General features: G+C 31.6%; 1 protein-coding gene across 4 annotated transcripts; it reads left to right on the top strand.

Moving 5' to 3' along the window:
* The first annotated feature begins 637 nt into the window (after window positions 1-637).
* Window positions 638-5,841, top strand: LOC107009009 (homeobox protein knotted-1-like LET6). Of its 4 annotated transcripts, none has more exons than XM_027914173.1 (5): window positions 638-872; window positions 1,382-1,653; window positions 1,882-2,146; window positions 4,954-5,204; window positions 5,451-5,841. In XM_027914173.1, exons 1-5 carry the CDS (start codon window positions 854-856, stop codon window positions 5,652-5,654), a joined length of 1,011 nt encoding a protein of 336 aa, XP_027769974.1. In that variant the 5' UTR covers window positions 638-853; the 3' UTR covers window positions 5,655-5,841. The 4 variants fall into 4 exon arrangements, with proteins under 4 accessions (XP_027769974.1, XP_027769975.1, XP_015063740.1 ...); XM_027914174.1 differs by having other exon boundaries at window positions 639-872; window positions 1,496-1,653; XM_015208254.2 differs by having other exon boundaries at window positions 639-1,653.
* Window positions 5,842-15,062: the final 9,221 nt, after the last annotated feature.

Below are 15,062 nucleotides of genomic sequence, written 5' to 3' on the forward strand. Positions count from 1 at the left end.
GTTTGAATGGTGTGACATAATTTTTGTAGGATTTAAAACAATATATACGATAAGTTAAATGAAATTTCATCCAAATTTATATAAATTATCAATATTTTATTAAAGTTTATGCACAAATAATATTTGTAATTTTTTTAAAAATTCTTCCTCCAAAATCTAGAGAAAATGTCATTGACGGTTTCTTAACTATTCGAGTAGGGTTTAAATAGTTTCTTAACTATTCATTTATAGGATGTAGTCTTTTTAATTGCTCAAAATATTAACAAATTTGATCTTTTAACTATTTTATTACCGATTGATTGTGGTCATACCTACCATAGAGCTTAGTCTCTTGAAGATGTGAATCTCAAGATTTTCTACTACTATATCCACTCACATCACAATTCACACCTTTGTTGTGTGTCTATTTTTTCCCCCTCTCCCTCTAAAAAAGATAAGTTTTCTTCACGTTTTATTCTTGAAAAGTAGTATTTTTGTTAATTTACTACTAGTATAATAATGTGTATGCTAATCTAATTTTTAATATAAAATAATGATATAAAGTTAATTTAGTGGTTGAAAGAAGAAGCAAAGCAAAAAGAATCATATTCAATTAAGGGACAAATAGGTCTCAAGTTACAATATTGGTAAGGAACTCTCACTCGCTTACTCTTGTCTGTTTTCCAATAACCCAAAAACCAAGAAACACATAAAAACACAGAAGAAATTACACTGCACCTCGATTTGATCATTCTAAAAATATAAAAATTAAACTTTGTATATCTCTCTCTCACTAGGAGTGGAGTGAAGAGAGTAGAGGAGGGATATTGGCAGATAATGACAGTGTTTCAGTGGCAGTGAAGAAAAAAGGGGTATGAGTTTTCATTGGGAAGGTAAAAATTTTGCACCCAAATACAAGCTAACCCTTTAACATCTTCATGTTTTTCATAGTCTTTGCTTCTTGCTACAACACACTATAGAGAGAGAAAAAAAAAAGAAAAGTGAACAATACACTGTTTTTTACTAATTATTTTTTAGAAAAAGAAAAAAGGAATATTGTGTGTTTGCTTTTTTCTGACTAGTAGTATTGCTAACTATGTATTCCATTAAGGATTTGCTGTGAAAAAGCCTGATATCAGTAAGCAAAAAACTCGGGAGATCACTTACACACACACACACCCTCCTCAAAAAGAGAAGAGAGATTTACTGTTATACAGAGGTTTTTTTCTTTTCTTTTTTTTTCTCTGTGTGTGTGTGTGAGAGAGAGAGATGGTTTTCATAGGCAAAAACAAATAGAAAGGAACAAAATTAAGACTGAAGAAGAAAGTGTGTGAGAGAATAATGGAGGGTGGTTCTAGTGGAAATACTAATACATCTTGTTTAATGATGATGGGATATGGAGATCATGAAAACAACAACGGAAATGGAAATGGAAATGGAAATGTAACAATTTGTGCTCCTCCAATGATGATGATGATGCCTCCTCCTCCTTCTTTAACTAACAATAACAATGCAGAAACAAGCAACAACAACATCCTTTTTCTTCCTTTCCTGGACAACAACAACAACAATAATCCTCAAGAAGACAACAACTCTTCTTCTTCCATCAAGTCAAAGATTATGGCTCATCCTCACTACCATCGTCTCTTGACTGCTTATCTCAATTGTCAAAAGGTGAAATTCACCACCCCCCCCCCCCATTAACAAAGAGAAAATTCATTTTTTTTCAACAATTCAAAGATTATATTTTTGAACATGGGTTTTAATATTTCTTGAAATTTTAATGATTTTTTCTACCTTGAAAGTGACTCTCTGCAACAATTCAATAAAAACCCTGAAAACAAAGTCGTGTGTGAAAGGGACAGTAGCTGAAAAAACCTAGTTTTTTTTTACCAACTGCAGATAGGAGCTCCGCCGGAAGTGGTGGCAAGGCTAGAGGAAATATGTGCCACGTCAGCAACAATGGGCCGTAGCAGTAGTAGTAGTAGTGGTGGAATCATTGGAGAAGATCCTGCACTAGATCAGTTCATGGAGGCTTATTGTGAGATGCTGATAAAATATGAACAAGAACTCTCAAAACCCTTCAAGGAAGCCATGGTTTTTCTATCAAGAATTGAGTGTCAGTTCAAAGCTTTAACTCTTGCACCTAATTCTTCTCATGAATCTGGTGAGATATATATATCAATTTTTTTTCTTCATTTCTTAAAATGGGTGTCATTTATTCTTTTCAGATCCTAACTGTTTACTTGAGTTTATTCTTTTATAAATTAATGTCCTCTGCATGTGCATGTTTCCAATGATATCAGTCATTAATTAATTATTATGTACTAATAAAATAAGCTCAATTCCGTATGCAGATCATTTATTTTCTATTTTTTATCAATTTACTTTACCTTCTTGTATTTCACAATGATTTTTTAAAATAGTTTTGTTTCTGTCTCAATGAATAAGTATCTTATTCATTCAATGAAATACATCTGCCAGGGATACTACCTGGAATTTTATATATATAAAAAAAGAATAATTATCTTATTTTGGTTCTTGTTCTACATGTTCATAATATTTGTGTGGTGCTAGTTGTATGTGTAAACAGCAAGATATATTTGTCCCTTGTTAATCATTTCAAACTGGATGCTTGTGTATGCTGAATAAACTCAACTTGTCTTGTTCTTTATTTGGAATGACCCTGGGAAATATGTCTTTCTTGTTCCAGCTTTTTTCCCCTACTATTCATGTACAGGTTTTGTTTGTTCTATCATGTGCCAATCACAGATTAATTGATGACTAGCTCAAGATTTAATAATGTATTAACCCTAGTTTTCTGTATTGAAGCTACATATATTATGATGGTGAATATGAATTTCAAAATTATATTACTTTGGTTTTACTTCTCACACTCTATGAAGTAAGTTTTTTGTTTCTCTTGTGTTGAGGGTCTTTTGTAAGTATACTGAGGTAGAAAGGGAGGGGGTGGGGGGGATAGCTATGTACCAACCAGTCTTAGGTGATTTTGCACGTTGGATACACCGGTATGTTGTTGTAAGGAGCAGATTATTACATTTTCTTTCTTTAATCAATTTTTTTCAACATAAGCTTTCATTTGAAGTCAATTTATGTGTGGGTATTATGTTGCTCAAAGTTAGTTGAGTTTATGTTTCATGCTTTGATAGTTTAAAATATTAGACTTTTGAGTTTTGAAAAAGGTTATTTATTACATGTTTCTCTCGTTAATCGTGTTGATTGGTAACCCCACAAATTAACGTTAAGTTATCTATACTTCATAACATGTTTAAACTAAATTTGTAGAAGCATTCTTTCATGGTTGTTATATATTACTGGAATCATTCTCTATAACTATTTTTGTTGCTAAGTAGTAGTGTTTTTGATGATTTTACATCTATTAGGTATTTGGAAAGATGTGCTGAATTAGTTGGTTGTCTTGGAAATGGTTCATAACTACGAATGCTTAAATGTTACACCGTTTAAGCTAAATGAACACTGAAAAAGGAACTTCCATCTAATGGCAATAGTTTGTATGCATTTGGATTTCAATCTGTATTTGTTTAACTTTGAAAGCTCCAATTCATCTTAGCAAGCAGTTAAGTTTCATATATGGTCTGTGAAGAAGTCCTTGATCGGCTGAATGATAAGCAGTATCGCACAAATAGTTCCAATCTTTCGACATAATTCCATGAGGTCCCTCTTAATGTTTTCTTTAGACACTTTAAAAGAATAGAAAGATACAAGACAGAATTGCGAAATGCACCTGCCTTTTAGTGGGGACCCATAAAATACTCTTGATTAGATTTGGAGCTTTGATTGGAGTGTATCATATAACCTACTTGATGTGTTATACTTTTGTTTAATTCATTGGATTATGTAGTTGGTGTGTTTTCATCAATACGTCTTTTTGATTTTTATTACTCTTTTGAGTTTATTTCCATTTTTAGGGAGCAAATATCTAATCGAATGAATTTCGGAATTCAAAGGATTCATCTTGGTCAATACCGGCTTGCTTAGTTTGATCTCATTGTATATTTGTTCATATGCTTATTGACAAGTGTTCCCTTGTTCAGCTAAAGTTCTATGGAAATTTCTTTGCTTGGACTTTTTTATTCACATAATAGACAAAACATAGCAAACGTGTGAAGTTAATAATCTATGGTACTCAATGGAGTCTTTAATGGGATAAAGAAGACAACATTTGTTGAGTAGCTGTTGGGCTTCTGAAGGACCCACTGATTTTAAAAACTGAATCTTGAGGAGTCTAATAGAAGCGAGCGGCTTAACTGCTTGCAATTACGAGACAACTGAAGAAATTGGCTTTTTTTGGATAGTTACTCTCATGTGTATTTTTTGATAAGTAGTAAATAGTAACGGGTCGTTTGGTGAGAAGGATACAAATAATTAGTGTGGCATAAGAAAATAGTGATGGTATTAAAATTTTGTTTCTTCTTTGGTTGTCATGCTTGAGATAACTCATCTCACTATTTTTACCATAGTGATGAGATACATGGTGGGATAAGTTATCCTAGAATAGTAATTTGTTCCCAACCAAACGACTCTTAATAGTTCGTTCTCAAGTATATAGGGAATAAGTAAAGTTTCTCATTAAATTTATAAGCTTCTTATTCTCTGCCTAGATATAGTGTGAGTTATGAATCGCTTTGTTGTTTTTGATTGTATTAACTCTAGCATATTTTTGTTACTCTTCTTGTGTAAGAAACTACTGAGAAGTTTCCAAATGCCTTAGAGCAAAATGATTTATGTTAGCCTGTAGTGTTGGCTAATCTAACGTGCCAAACTTTTGAGCACGTCCCAAGAGAACCAGCTGAGTACTCATACTCAAAGCTTATCTCGTATCCTAGTAGCTAGTGATTTTTTCTATAATGTTATTATAAGCCAAGATATATTCTCAGCTATGGTTGTTCCTTTTTTTCTTGGAGAATGGTTATGCTAATTTAAGTCTTAAAGTTGTAGCTTTGGGCGAGGCAATGGATAGGAATGGATCATCTGATGAAGAGGTTGACGTGAATAACAGTTTCATCGACCCCCAGGCTGAGGATAGAGAGCTCAAAGGTCAATTGTTGCGTAAGTACAGCGGTTACTTGGGAAGCCTTAAGCAGGAGTTCATGAAGAAGAGGAAGAAAGGCAAGCTGCCTAAGGAAGCAAGGCAACAATTGGTGGATTGGTGGCTTAGACATATTAAATGGCCATATCCATCGGTATGATCCTCCCTCATTCCTATTAATAACTTCACTTCTTGACCTTATATCACTTAAATTGGAAAAGCAGAAGTATTGCTTTTCTAAATTGTTAAATAAATCAGTCCTTAGCTCAATATCTACGTATTAATTCTCTCGCCTTATAAGACAAGTAAGGTTGTGATGTGTGTCCATCTTATATACAATAATGACAATATATAGTTATTTTACGCGATCAAGTTACATTGCGCGATTCTTGGTTTACAGGAATCTCAGAAGCTTGCACTAGCTGAATCAACGGGATTGGATCAGAAGCAAATAAACAACTGGTTTATCAATCAAAGAAAGAGGCATTGGAAGCCATCAGAAGATATGCAGTTTGTTGTGATGGATGCTGCTCATCCACATTACTATATGGATAATGTTCTTGCTAACCATTTCCCAATGGATATGACTCCTTCTCTCCTCTGAATTAAGATTGTCATTATTAATATCAAGGATGTTTAATTAATTTGCATATTACTTGTATGCATGTAGTAGTACAAGTTATTGTGACACAATCAACTTTTTATTAGACCAAATATATAAAGTGCTTGTAATAGCTGCTATAGATCTTCCTATTATCATCTTTAATTATGGAATTATTTAGTTTGTACTAGCTAGTTTTATCTTTTGGAGAGTACCGCCTGCCTGCGCCCAAAAGCCATGATTCACTTGTTCCATTGTACTTTGCGTGGCATTTACTTATTTCTTGATTGGAAATATTTAATATTTTATGAAAATATGCTTCATATAAGTACATAAGCAATATAGATATATATATATATATGTATAATTCGCTATATATATACAACTGAATCGAATTGTATAAAACGAGAAAGCGAGAAAGACAGAATTGAACTGTATAAAACGAGAAAGAGAGAAATTATATACAATTTGAATTTGTATAAAACGAGAAAGGCAAAAAAGACTTGGTCATTCCAATCCGATTCATCTCGTTCCATTCCGGTCCGTTCCGATTCCATCCCGGTATATAGTGAGACGGGACGGAACCAAATATCCGTTCCGATAATTTTAATTCGGTTCATCCTGATACTGATCAACAAATCGATTAATACATTCCGTTCCATTTCGATCCGATACCAATTTGATCCGATCCATTACCCAGTCTTAATGACAATCATCTAACAAATTCATTTTACAGTAATTACACCCAACCAAATAATAATATGATGAAACTAAGAAAAGCCCGACCCATATTTGAAAAGGAAGCCCATATTTGGGAGCCTTTGTCAGAATTGGGTCTAAGTTATCATTGATAGCACTGGCATTGTGTGGGTAGGTAAGGGGTTGAATTTTACTTATTTATTAATTTTATTTTCTATTAAATTTAAATCGCGTATTATTTTTATTATATTTTTGTCTTTTCTTTCTTTCCAAAAGAATAAAAGGAGGAATATGCAATGTATTCTATTACTTTATTAGATAAATAAATTAATAGATGAGTGAAATCATTGCAGGGTATGTAGCCTTTTTTGGGGTAGTTGACTTTAGGCCTATCATAATGTAATCTCACCTTGGTGTACTTACTTTATTTTATTTTTATAATAATAAAGTTATAATAATTTTTATAATAATAAGTTACAAATACAAAGCAGTAAGGGGTGTATTTGGTAGGAAGAAAAATATTTATTTTTAAATTTACTCATATTTGATTGGGTTAAATATTTTTGAAATCATCATTTTCCTCAAATTTAAGGAAAGTGACTTTCCTTCAAAACTTAAGAATTTTTTTTTCAAAACTCTCTTCCAACTTTCCTCATATCCACTCCTCACCAGTNCCCACCCTACCAGCCCCCAACCCACCATCATACCAACTCTCCTACGCCTAAAAAAATTAAGTTTATTTTTTAAAAAATATTTTCTAATTTCAAAATATCATTTTTCACCCCTACCCTCGACACCCCCCTCCCCCAAATTCCAAAAAAAAATAANTCCCGCAAAAAAAAAAAATTGAGTTTATTTTTTAAAAAATATTTTAAACTTCAAAATTTCATTTTTTCACAACCTATCCTCGAACCCATCCCTTCCCCCCTCCCCCCAAAAAAAATTAAAATTTGTTTTTCAAAAATATTTTAAACTTCAAAACCCTTGATATTAATAATTATTATATTAGACAAATGTTTTTCATTTTTCATGTTTTCCATGGAAATGTTTTTGAGAAAAATGTTTTCGGAAATTCATTCAAAAATCAAACACTAAAATAATTTCCCAAAAATATTTTCTACTCACCAAACAAACATGAAAAAATAAGTCAAATATCTACTTGTATTCTAGAAAAATATTTCCACGAAAAACATTTTCCTTCATACCAAACACACTTTAAAGCAACCATATTTTGGACTTTGAAGTATCGGGTATTAGAAACGTATTAATGTTACTCCTATGGAAAATGCACAAGTATCCCTTCAACCTATGCCAGAAATCTCATAGACACACTTATACTATACTAAGGTATTATTACCTTCTAAACTTATTTTATAAGTAATTTTCTAACCTTTTCGGCCTACGTGGCACTATCTTGAAAAAAATCAATTAGCGTTGGGCCCACAAAATAATTACACGTAGGCCGAAAAGGGGTAGAAAATTATTAATAAAATAGTCCAGGGGGTAATAGGACCTTAGTATAATATAAATGTGTCTCTGGAATTTCGAACATAAATTGAGGAGGTAATTGTGCATTATCCTTACTCCTATCTTTATTAAAAAAATTCTTACCTTTTTAGTTAGTCTAGAAAATTAATGTTACTCGTTTCTATGTTTATTAACTATTTAATTTAAATATATCATATGACATGCATTAAAACATAAAATTTTTACTAACATTTTAGTAATAATGTATATCTTAAGGTAAAATTATAAAATTTCATTTTATTTTTAAATCGTTTCAATCAAATTAAAACATATGTAATAATGATGAAAGAAGTAATAAAAATAAATGAACTTAAAAAGGTTGTTTGATTTAACATATAAAGCAAATAATTAATAAGTTTCAACATAATATAACATTGTGCGGTTGCATAACATCCTAGTATGAGTTTCAACACACATAGTAAATTAATTTGTTGCATTTTACTGCTTCTATATAAAAATAAAAAATAAAAAATAAAATGCAAGTATAAATTATACCAGAGATTAAATTTGAGATGTTTGGTTCTTATTTCAAAAGAAACTAAGATCTATATTACTATTTAATTCTTATATATAAAGAGAGATAGTTATCAATAATTTTTTAATTTTTTTCAGAAAATTTTGAAAAATAAGTAATAAATTAATAAAAGAATGAAAAAAAAGTAATACAAGAAAAGTTATAATAAATGTAGTAACTTTAAATCCAACAATTGAGTAAATTTTGGGTTTTCAATTGTGACGCAAAATATATTAAACCATAAAAATATTTTTTTAAAAAAATGAATAAAAAATGGAAAAATAGGGAAATACTGTAAAACAGTTCTTAGTATGTGAAACAAATGATTGAGTACATAATTGTGCAAATATAACATGTTTCAATATCGTATGAACCGTAAAAATAGTGAAAATTGATACGAATGAATCTCGTGAGGCAAAAACATTGAGAATAGATGATAGAAAATAGATAAAAATGTCAAAATATATGATGTGTTTATGCATGAAAGGTGTTCCACACTCTTTTGATTTTTGTACAACATGGACATCCATATGTTGTCGACTAGACCTCAGTCGATTTTGCCACGGTGACGTCACTGTATAATGCATAGAGGCCATAGATGATGCGGGCAAGCTACGTTCGATGTTGACTTATCAATGCGGGCAGGCCACGTCAACTGACCATTGCGGGCAAGCCACGTCGGCTGACTGATAGGTAGGGGTCAAGACAATGTCGCTTGGTCTCGCAAACCTTAGCTGACTAATGCGTACAAGACATAGATGATGTCGCTTGTCCACGGTCTATGTTAGTTGGCCGATGCCTAGCCTCGGCTAGCCGCTGCGCACAGGCCATGACCGATGTACAAGACATAGATGATGTCACTTGTCCACGGTCTATGTTAGTTGGCCGATGTCACCTAGCCTCGGCTAGCCGCTGCGCACAGGCCATGACCGGTGTTGCCTGACTGATGCGTGCAGATTACCGATGATACTGTTTTATTTAAATAAAGACTGGTTTAGAGTCGACAATTAATTTTTGAAGAAAAATCAAGAAAACTTATTCTCAAAGGATAAAAATAGTAAAGGGATTGAAAATATTTAAGGGAATTAGGGGGTTCATATTAGCACTTCGAGCAGGGTTTTAAGGCACTCGAAATGCCCACTAACACGTGGTTATCCAATAATTAATTTATTTGGCTAAAATAATATTAACTAAATTTGAATGGAAAAAATAAAGCTATTTTTATTCCATTTTTGAAAAGGGGGAAAGGGAAACCTTAACCAACAATAGAATTATTATTATCTTTTAAGTTCATTTAGAGTGATCAATGTAGTTAAGTTGATAAAACACAACGAGCGTCTTACATGGATTTGAATTTTATCAACCCTAAAATTAACGACAAATATTAACAAGTAAAATAAATACAGTAAAGAAAAGACGGAAAGAGAGTTGGACCCAAATTTGATTAATTCTTTGTTGAAGAAGAGAGTTGGGCCGGACGAAAAGGAATGGGCTGGGTCATCTGTTATTTGGAAAGGGAAAATTATATGGAATGGCAAACATTCCTAAGTAATTATATAATAGGGGTATAGTTTAATTTATTTACTTTCTATAATTATAGTTTTTTTTTTGCTATAATTAATGGGGTCCACCACCTATTATATAACCAATAGTATAAAAACCTTTTTTTTTATTTGTATATAATTTTACACAAAACAATATTATCTCTCCTATTCATATTCTACCTTTTTCTCCTACAATTAATACTTCTATCCAATTTGAATTTCAAATTGTCCAAAATTCAATTACTCCCTCCCGAAGTTGAATTCAATTTTCGTAGGTACTCCTAAATTTTAGTCGTTTTCCTTTTTTTTTCTTATGCAACAATTGTATATGTTTGTGTTTCTTATGTTTTTTCATATTCTTTTTATGAAATAATCGATTGTTTGTTGTTATTAGATTTCAAATTAGTCACAGAATGAATGAATCATATTCATCTATGAGGATTACCATAGGTATTCCATTGCATGTCAATTTTGTTGACAATTTACCATCGTTTTCAATGGGTTTAACTCAAGATTTTGGGGTTGATGTAGGGTCTATGGTAAAATCAAAACAAGTTCAACATGAACAAACAATGGAAGATTGAGATCAAAGAAAAAATATGACCCTACGGCAGTTCAAGAAGTTATTAACAATGCTAAAGCTAGAAGCATTAAAATTGTACAAGGAGGAAGAAAGAGGAAAGCAGTAAACATTGATTCAGAGGAAAATGCATGTGAAGTTGACGGATCTGAAGAACATCATAATCATGAGGTAGTGGCTAAAACACAAATTTAGATACAACTTTTTTGTTACTTAGATGTCAATATACAAAAAATTATTGTTTAAGTAAATTTTGTATTCACATAATTGTATATAGTATATTGCATGTTTAGTACACACATGTTTTAGTTATATACTTGTATATGTGTCTGTAGATTTGATTACTTTATACATACTTTAAGTTATGTATAATGAATAATATACTAAGTCTTAATAGTGGTAGTAGCAGATTGTATATTAAAGGCTCATTATTATTTTTGTTTTTGTATATATATACAAAAAATAATTGGACTTAGTTATACAAATGAAAAAATTTCATATATGATTATAATTTATATATTTTATTAGTTATATACAAATTATTGAAGTTAGTATATATTAAGTTTATATACATATACAAAAATTGTAATTTGTATATTTTAGTAGTTATATACAAATTATTGAAGTTAGTATATATTAAATTTATATATTATTGGAGTATATACAAAGTCATTTAGACAGTTGTATATATTGCCATGTTTAACTACTATATTCATGTACATATATTAATATATAAAAAAAGTAAGTTTGTAGACATATACAAAAATTAATCTGTACATGACTTCTTTTAAAATTGACTGTTTTTGTATATATTATACAATCAAATTACTGAATTGATTTTATAGTGATATTCTTATTAATATACAAATACTACATCATAAAAAAGTATATAATTGTATCAAAAGCAAAACACTTACTTTATGGCTATATACAATTATCACCAACGATTACCTGTATTCGCTTACACTGATCTTCTTTATAATATACAAATACTACATCAACAAAAAGTATATAATTGTATAGTACGAAATTTCTGCTTAAAATAATCATATTTTGAAATCAGTTTTTCAAAAAAATAAATAAATTGACTCAACAATAACGAACGCACATAAATCAAAATTTGTAAATCCAATAGAACATTGTATAATTATTGTAATAATAAACATGAATTTTCAACCAATGAACACTTACTTGAATTCGATTACAAAGAGAAAATTAAAAAATTGATGAACTGCTGTTTTATAAACAACAAAAACAAGTTTATCTTTTGTTTTAATTGTTGTATAATTCTTATTTTTTTTGAAAAAAAAAATTGAATTTGAACGTTTACCTTAAAAAAGGTACGTTTACCTTAAATTATGGCATTATCTATATTTATTGTTAGCATATTTAACGCTTCAGTTACAAATCACTTTTTAAAATAAAATTGTATAAATAAAAAACAAAAGAAACCCTATATCCAAAATTAAAAATACCTAAAATAACTAAACTATACCTATAGAATGTAATTAGGTAAACTATACCCATATAATATTATTTAATCAAATAAATTTGTCATATATGAAATTTTCCCTATTTGGAATTGCTGTAAATTAGAAGGACGCTGACGAAGTGGGCTGGGCATTAGAAATTGAAGGCCCAAATATTTGATCTTGCAACTAAAGTAGAAAAATCTCAATTAAGAAATGACCATACAAATCTTAATTGAAGCCGATCGAAATTAACAATTTAACCGAATGACTCTAGTTAGCAATTCAGCTAAAATAAATAAGACGAATTAATAAAAATTAATTAATGATCTCCTTAATCTTAATGAAATAAAAATAATTGACTTAATTATAAAACTAATTAATTTATATAACCACACTAATTAGTAAGATATTTGAATGACACAAAATCTTTCTCGAGATGATATTCGTATAGTCATAAAATGTATATTATATGAAATATATTTATTATTCAAAATACGATAATAACAGGCCAAAATATTTAAAAAGACCTTGAAATATTTGAACTTTATAAAACTAATTATTCTAAATCGTTTAAAAGATTAAGAAGCTTAAAAACTAATTATTATCGAGAAAGGTCAAAATTGGGTGTCAACAGATACGCACAAGCCACGTCTGATGTCGCATGTTGTTGGACGATGTCGCATGTTCGATATGGGTAGGCCTTGGCTGAGCCGCCTGCCCTCGGTTATCCAAAGTGCGCACGCCACAATCGATGTCTCCTGGCCGATGCTTATAGATTACAACTATTGTGCACAGGGCACGACTGATGACGCCTGCTGTTGGCCGATGTCGCATGTCCGATGCGCAGACCCTGTATGATGCCGCTTGGCCTCGGTTAGCCGATGTGCGCATGCCATGATCGATGTCGCCAGCTAGAAAGATGCACATAGACCTTGGCTAATTCCTCATGTCGTTGGCCTATGTTGCTTGTCTGATGCATGAAGACCTTGGCAGATGTCGTCTGGCCTCAAACCTGGGACGCCCGTGCTACCTATGTAGACCCGTATGTCCCTTAACATCTTATAACATCTCATAACTCTTAATAGCCAAGAATTTGCTAAGAAACTAAAATTCATCATTTTTTAAAAGAATAGGAAAAATCTAGAAAATTTCTTTAATTAAGAAAGTGAGTTTTTGGTCATTTTCGAATGGTCATAACTTCTAGCTCAAGATGAGTTTCAGTTTTTTATATGGTTGGAAAGCCCTTGTAAAGATATTTCCAACAACGTTTAGTTTGCACATTTTCGATATCGTATGAGGGAGATATGCCTATCCAACTATTTCCTAATTTGTTTTAAAGGTTAATTAAGGGTAAAACTAAGCTTTTAGCCAGTTTTAGAGAAGTTATTCACGCTTAGGGCTTGGGAGAAAAGAGAAGAGAAGAAGGAGAAGGGAGAAAGATAAAGAATATCAAGATCGTCGAGTGGAATTCGTCGAGGGTGATCCCTATTTAAGGTATGCAAGACAGTTCTCTGTTGCGTTAGTTCAATCACACACCAATTTGTATAATTCAACGACTTTAGAGTAGGTTGAATGATGATCATTGAAGTTTTTCAAAAATAATGGTAGAATTCTTGTTGATTGAGTTGTAGTATGCTTTTAGTTTATTGGATTCGTGTTTTAGGGCTGTTTTTTAGTCGAATCTATTGGGTATTGAGGTTATTAGTGATCCTAAGTGATTGGGATGAGATCCATGAAAGTTTAGAGGGTTTAGAGATGAAAAATGAAGAAGAAAATTTGAAACGCCCGTCTGACAGACCCTAGGGCGCCGCACCAGCCAGAACCTCTCTGGGCAACCTCTGTCCGTCAGGCTCTTGCGCTCCACTCTCCTCAGAGCACCAAGGACGCCCAGAGACCCTGTTTATTCCCCATCTTTTTGTACTAGTTCCCAAGTGATGTACCCATATTTCTTGGTTGATTTCAACAATCTAAGGTACATTTAAACATCATGAAATCATCCATAATCATGAGATCATGAACTTTGAATTCATAATTCAATTCAAGGAAAGTTAAGATCAAAGTCAAGGAAGTTAAGAAGTCAAGTCTAAACCTAAGAAGTAAGTTAAAGTAAAGTTCTTTAAGGTTTTCAAGAGTCTTCTTTAAATATTTTAACCTTGTTTTAAGACAGAATTTCCAAGCTAAATAAAGAGTAAGTTGAAGTTCTTTTCTTCAAAGGTATATGGGGACTAAGTATTCCCAAAGAGACTTAAAATGGTTTAACATTTAACTAGTAACAAAACTTTGATTTCCAAGGAGCCTTAGGGCAAACTTTCAGAAAAGAACTATAACTTTCCAAAAGAAGCAAGCAGGGAAACTATGATTTCCAAGATAGCTTTGAGCCAAGTATTTTGAGCAATAGCATCAAAACCACAGAATCAGTATGTTTTTAAAACATAAGAGCCAACATATTTTTAGGAGTAGTATTGATCACCGATATGGGGGAGAGTTCAGACAACTCACAGCCCCCATATACCATGTATCCACCATTGGTAGAAAATGTTCATACTTTTTAAATGAACCTTTTTCATAGTAGACTAGTGGATCCATTAGGCAGTTCATGTCTTATACCTTTGATCGGGTATAGGATGCGCTGGCAGCATAAGGTAGATCGCTTTATCATCACTGTAGCTCTTAAGTGATGGTTGTCGGTTAGAGAAACTTCCATAGTAGTTATTGTATTCTTATATACATCAATTTAATTATATTTTTACATACATACCAGATTTAATTGTCTTTTGCATACATTCAGTGATTTCAGCATGTTTCAGACAATTTTCTTTATATTGCACATACTTTTAAATTGCATTATATTAAATGAGTCAAGTTATTCATGATTTGAGCAGAGTCAAGGTAACTGTTTCTTCTTACTCAATTTCAAGCTTAAGTGTTGTTAGCATTCCAACTTGCATACTCGTACATTCAAATTACTGATGTCAGTTGGCCTGCATTGTATTATGATGCAGACGCAGGTAACTAGGATCAGCATTCGACGTACCGTTGATCCAGTGAGCAACACATAGTCAGTTGGTGAGCCTC

The sequence above is a fragment of the Solanum pennellii genome, chromosome 2 (genome assembly GCF_001406875.1).
Source record: "Solanum pennellii chromosome 2, SPENNV200".
Taxonomy (NCBI): domain Eukaryota; kingdom Viridiplantae; phylum Streptophyta; class Magnoliopsida; order Solanales; family Solanaceae; genus Solanum; species Solanum pennellii.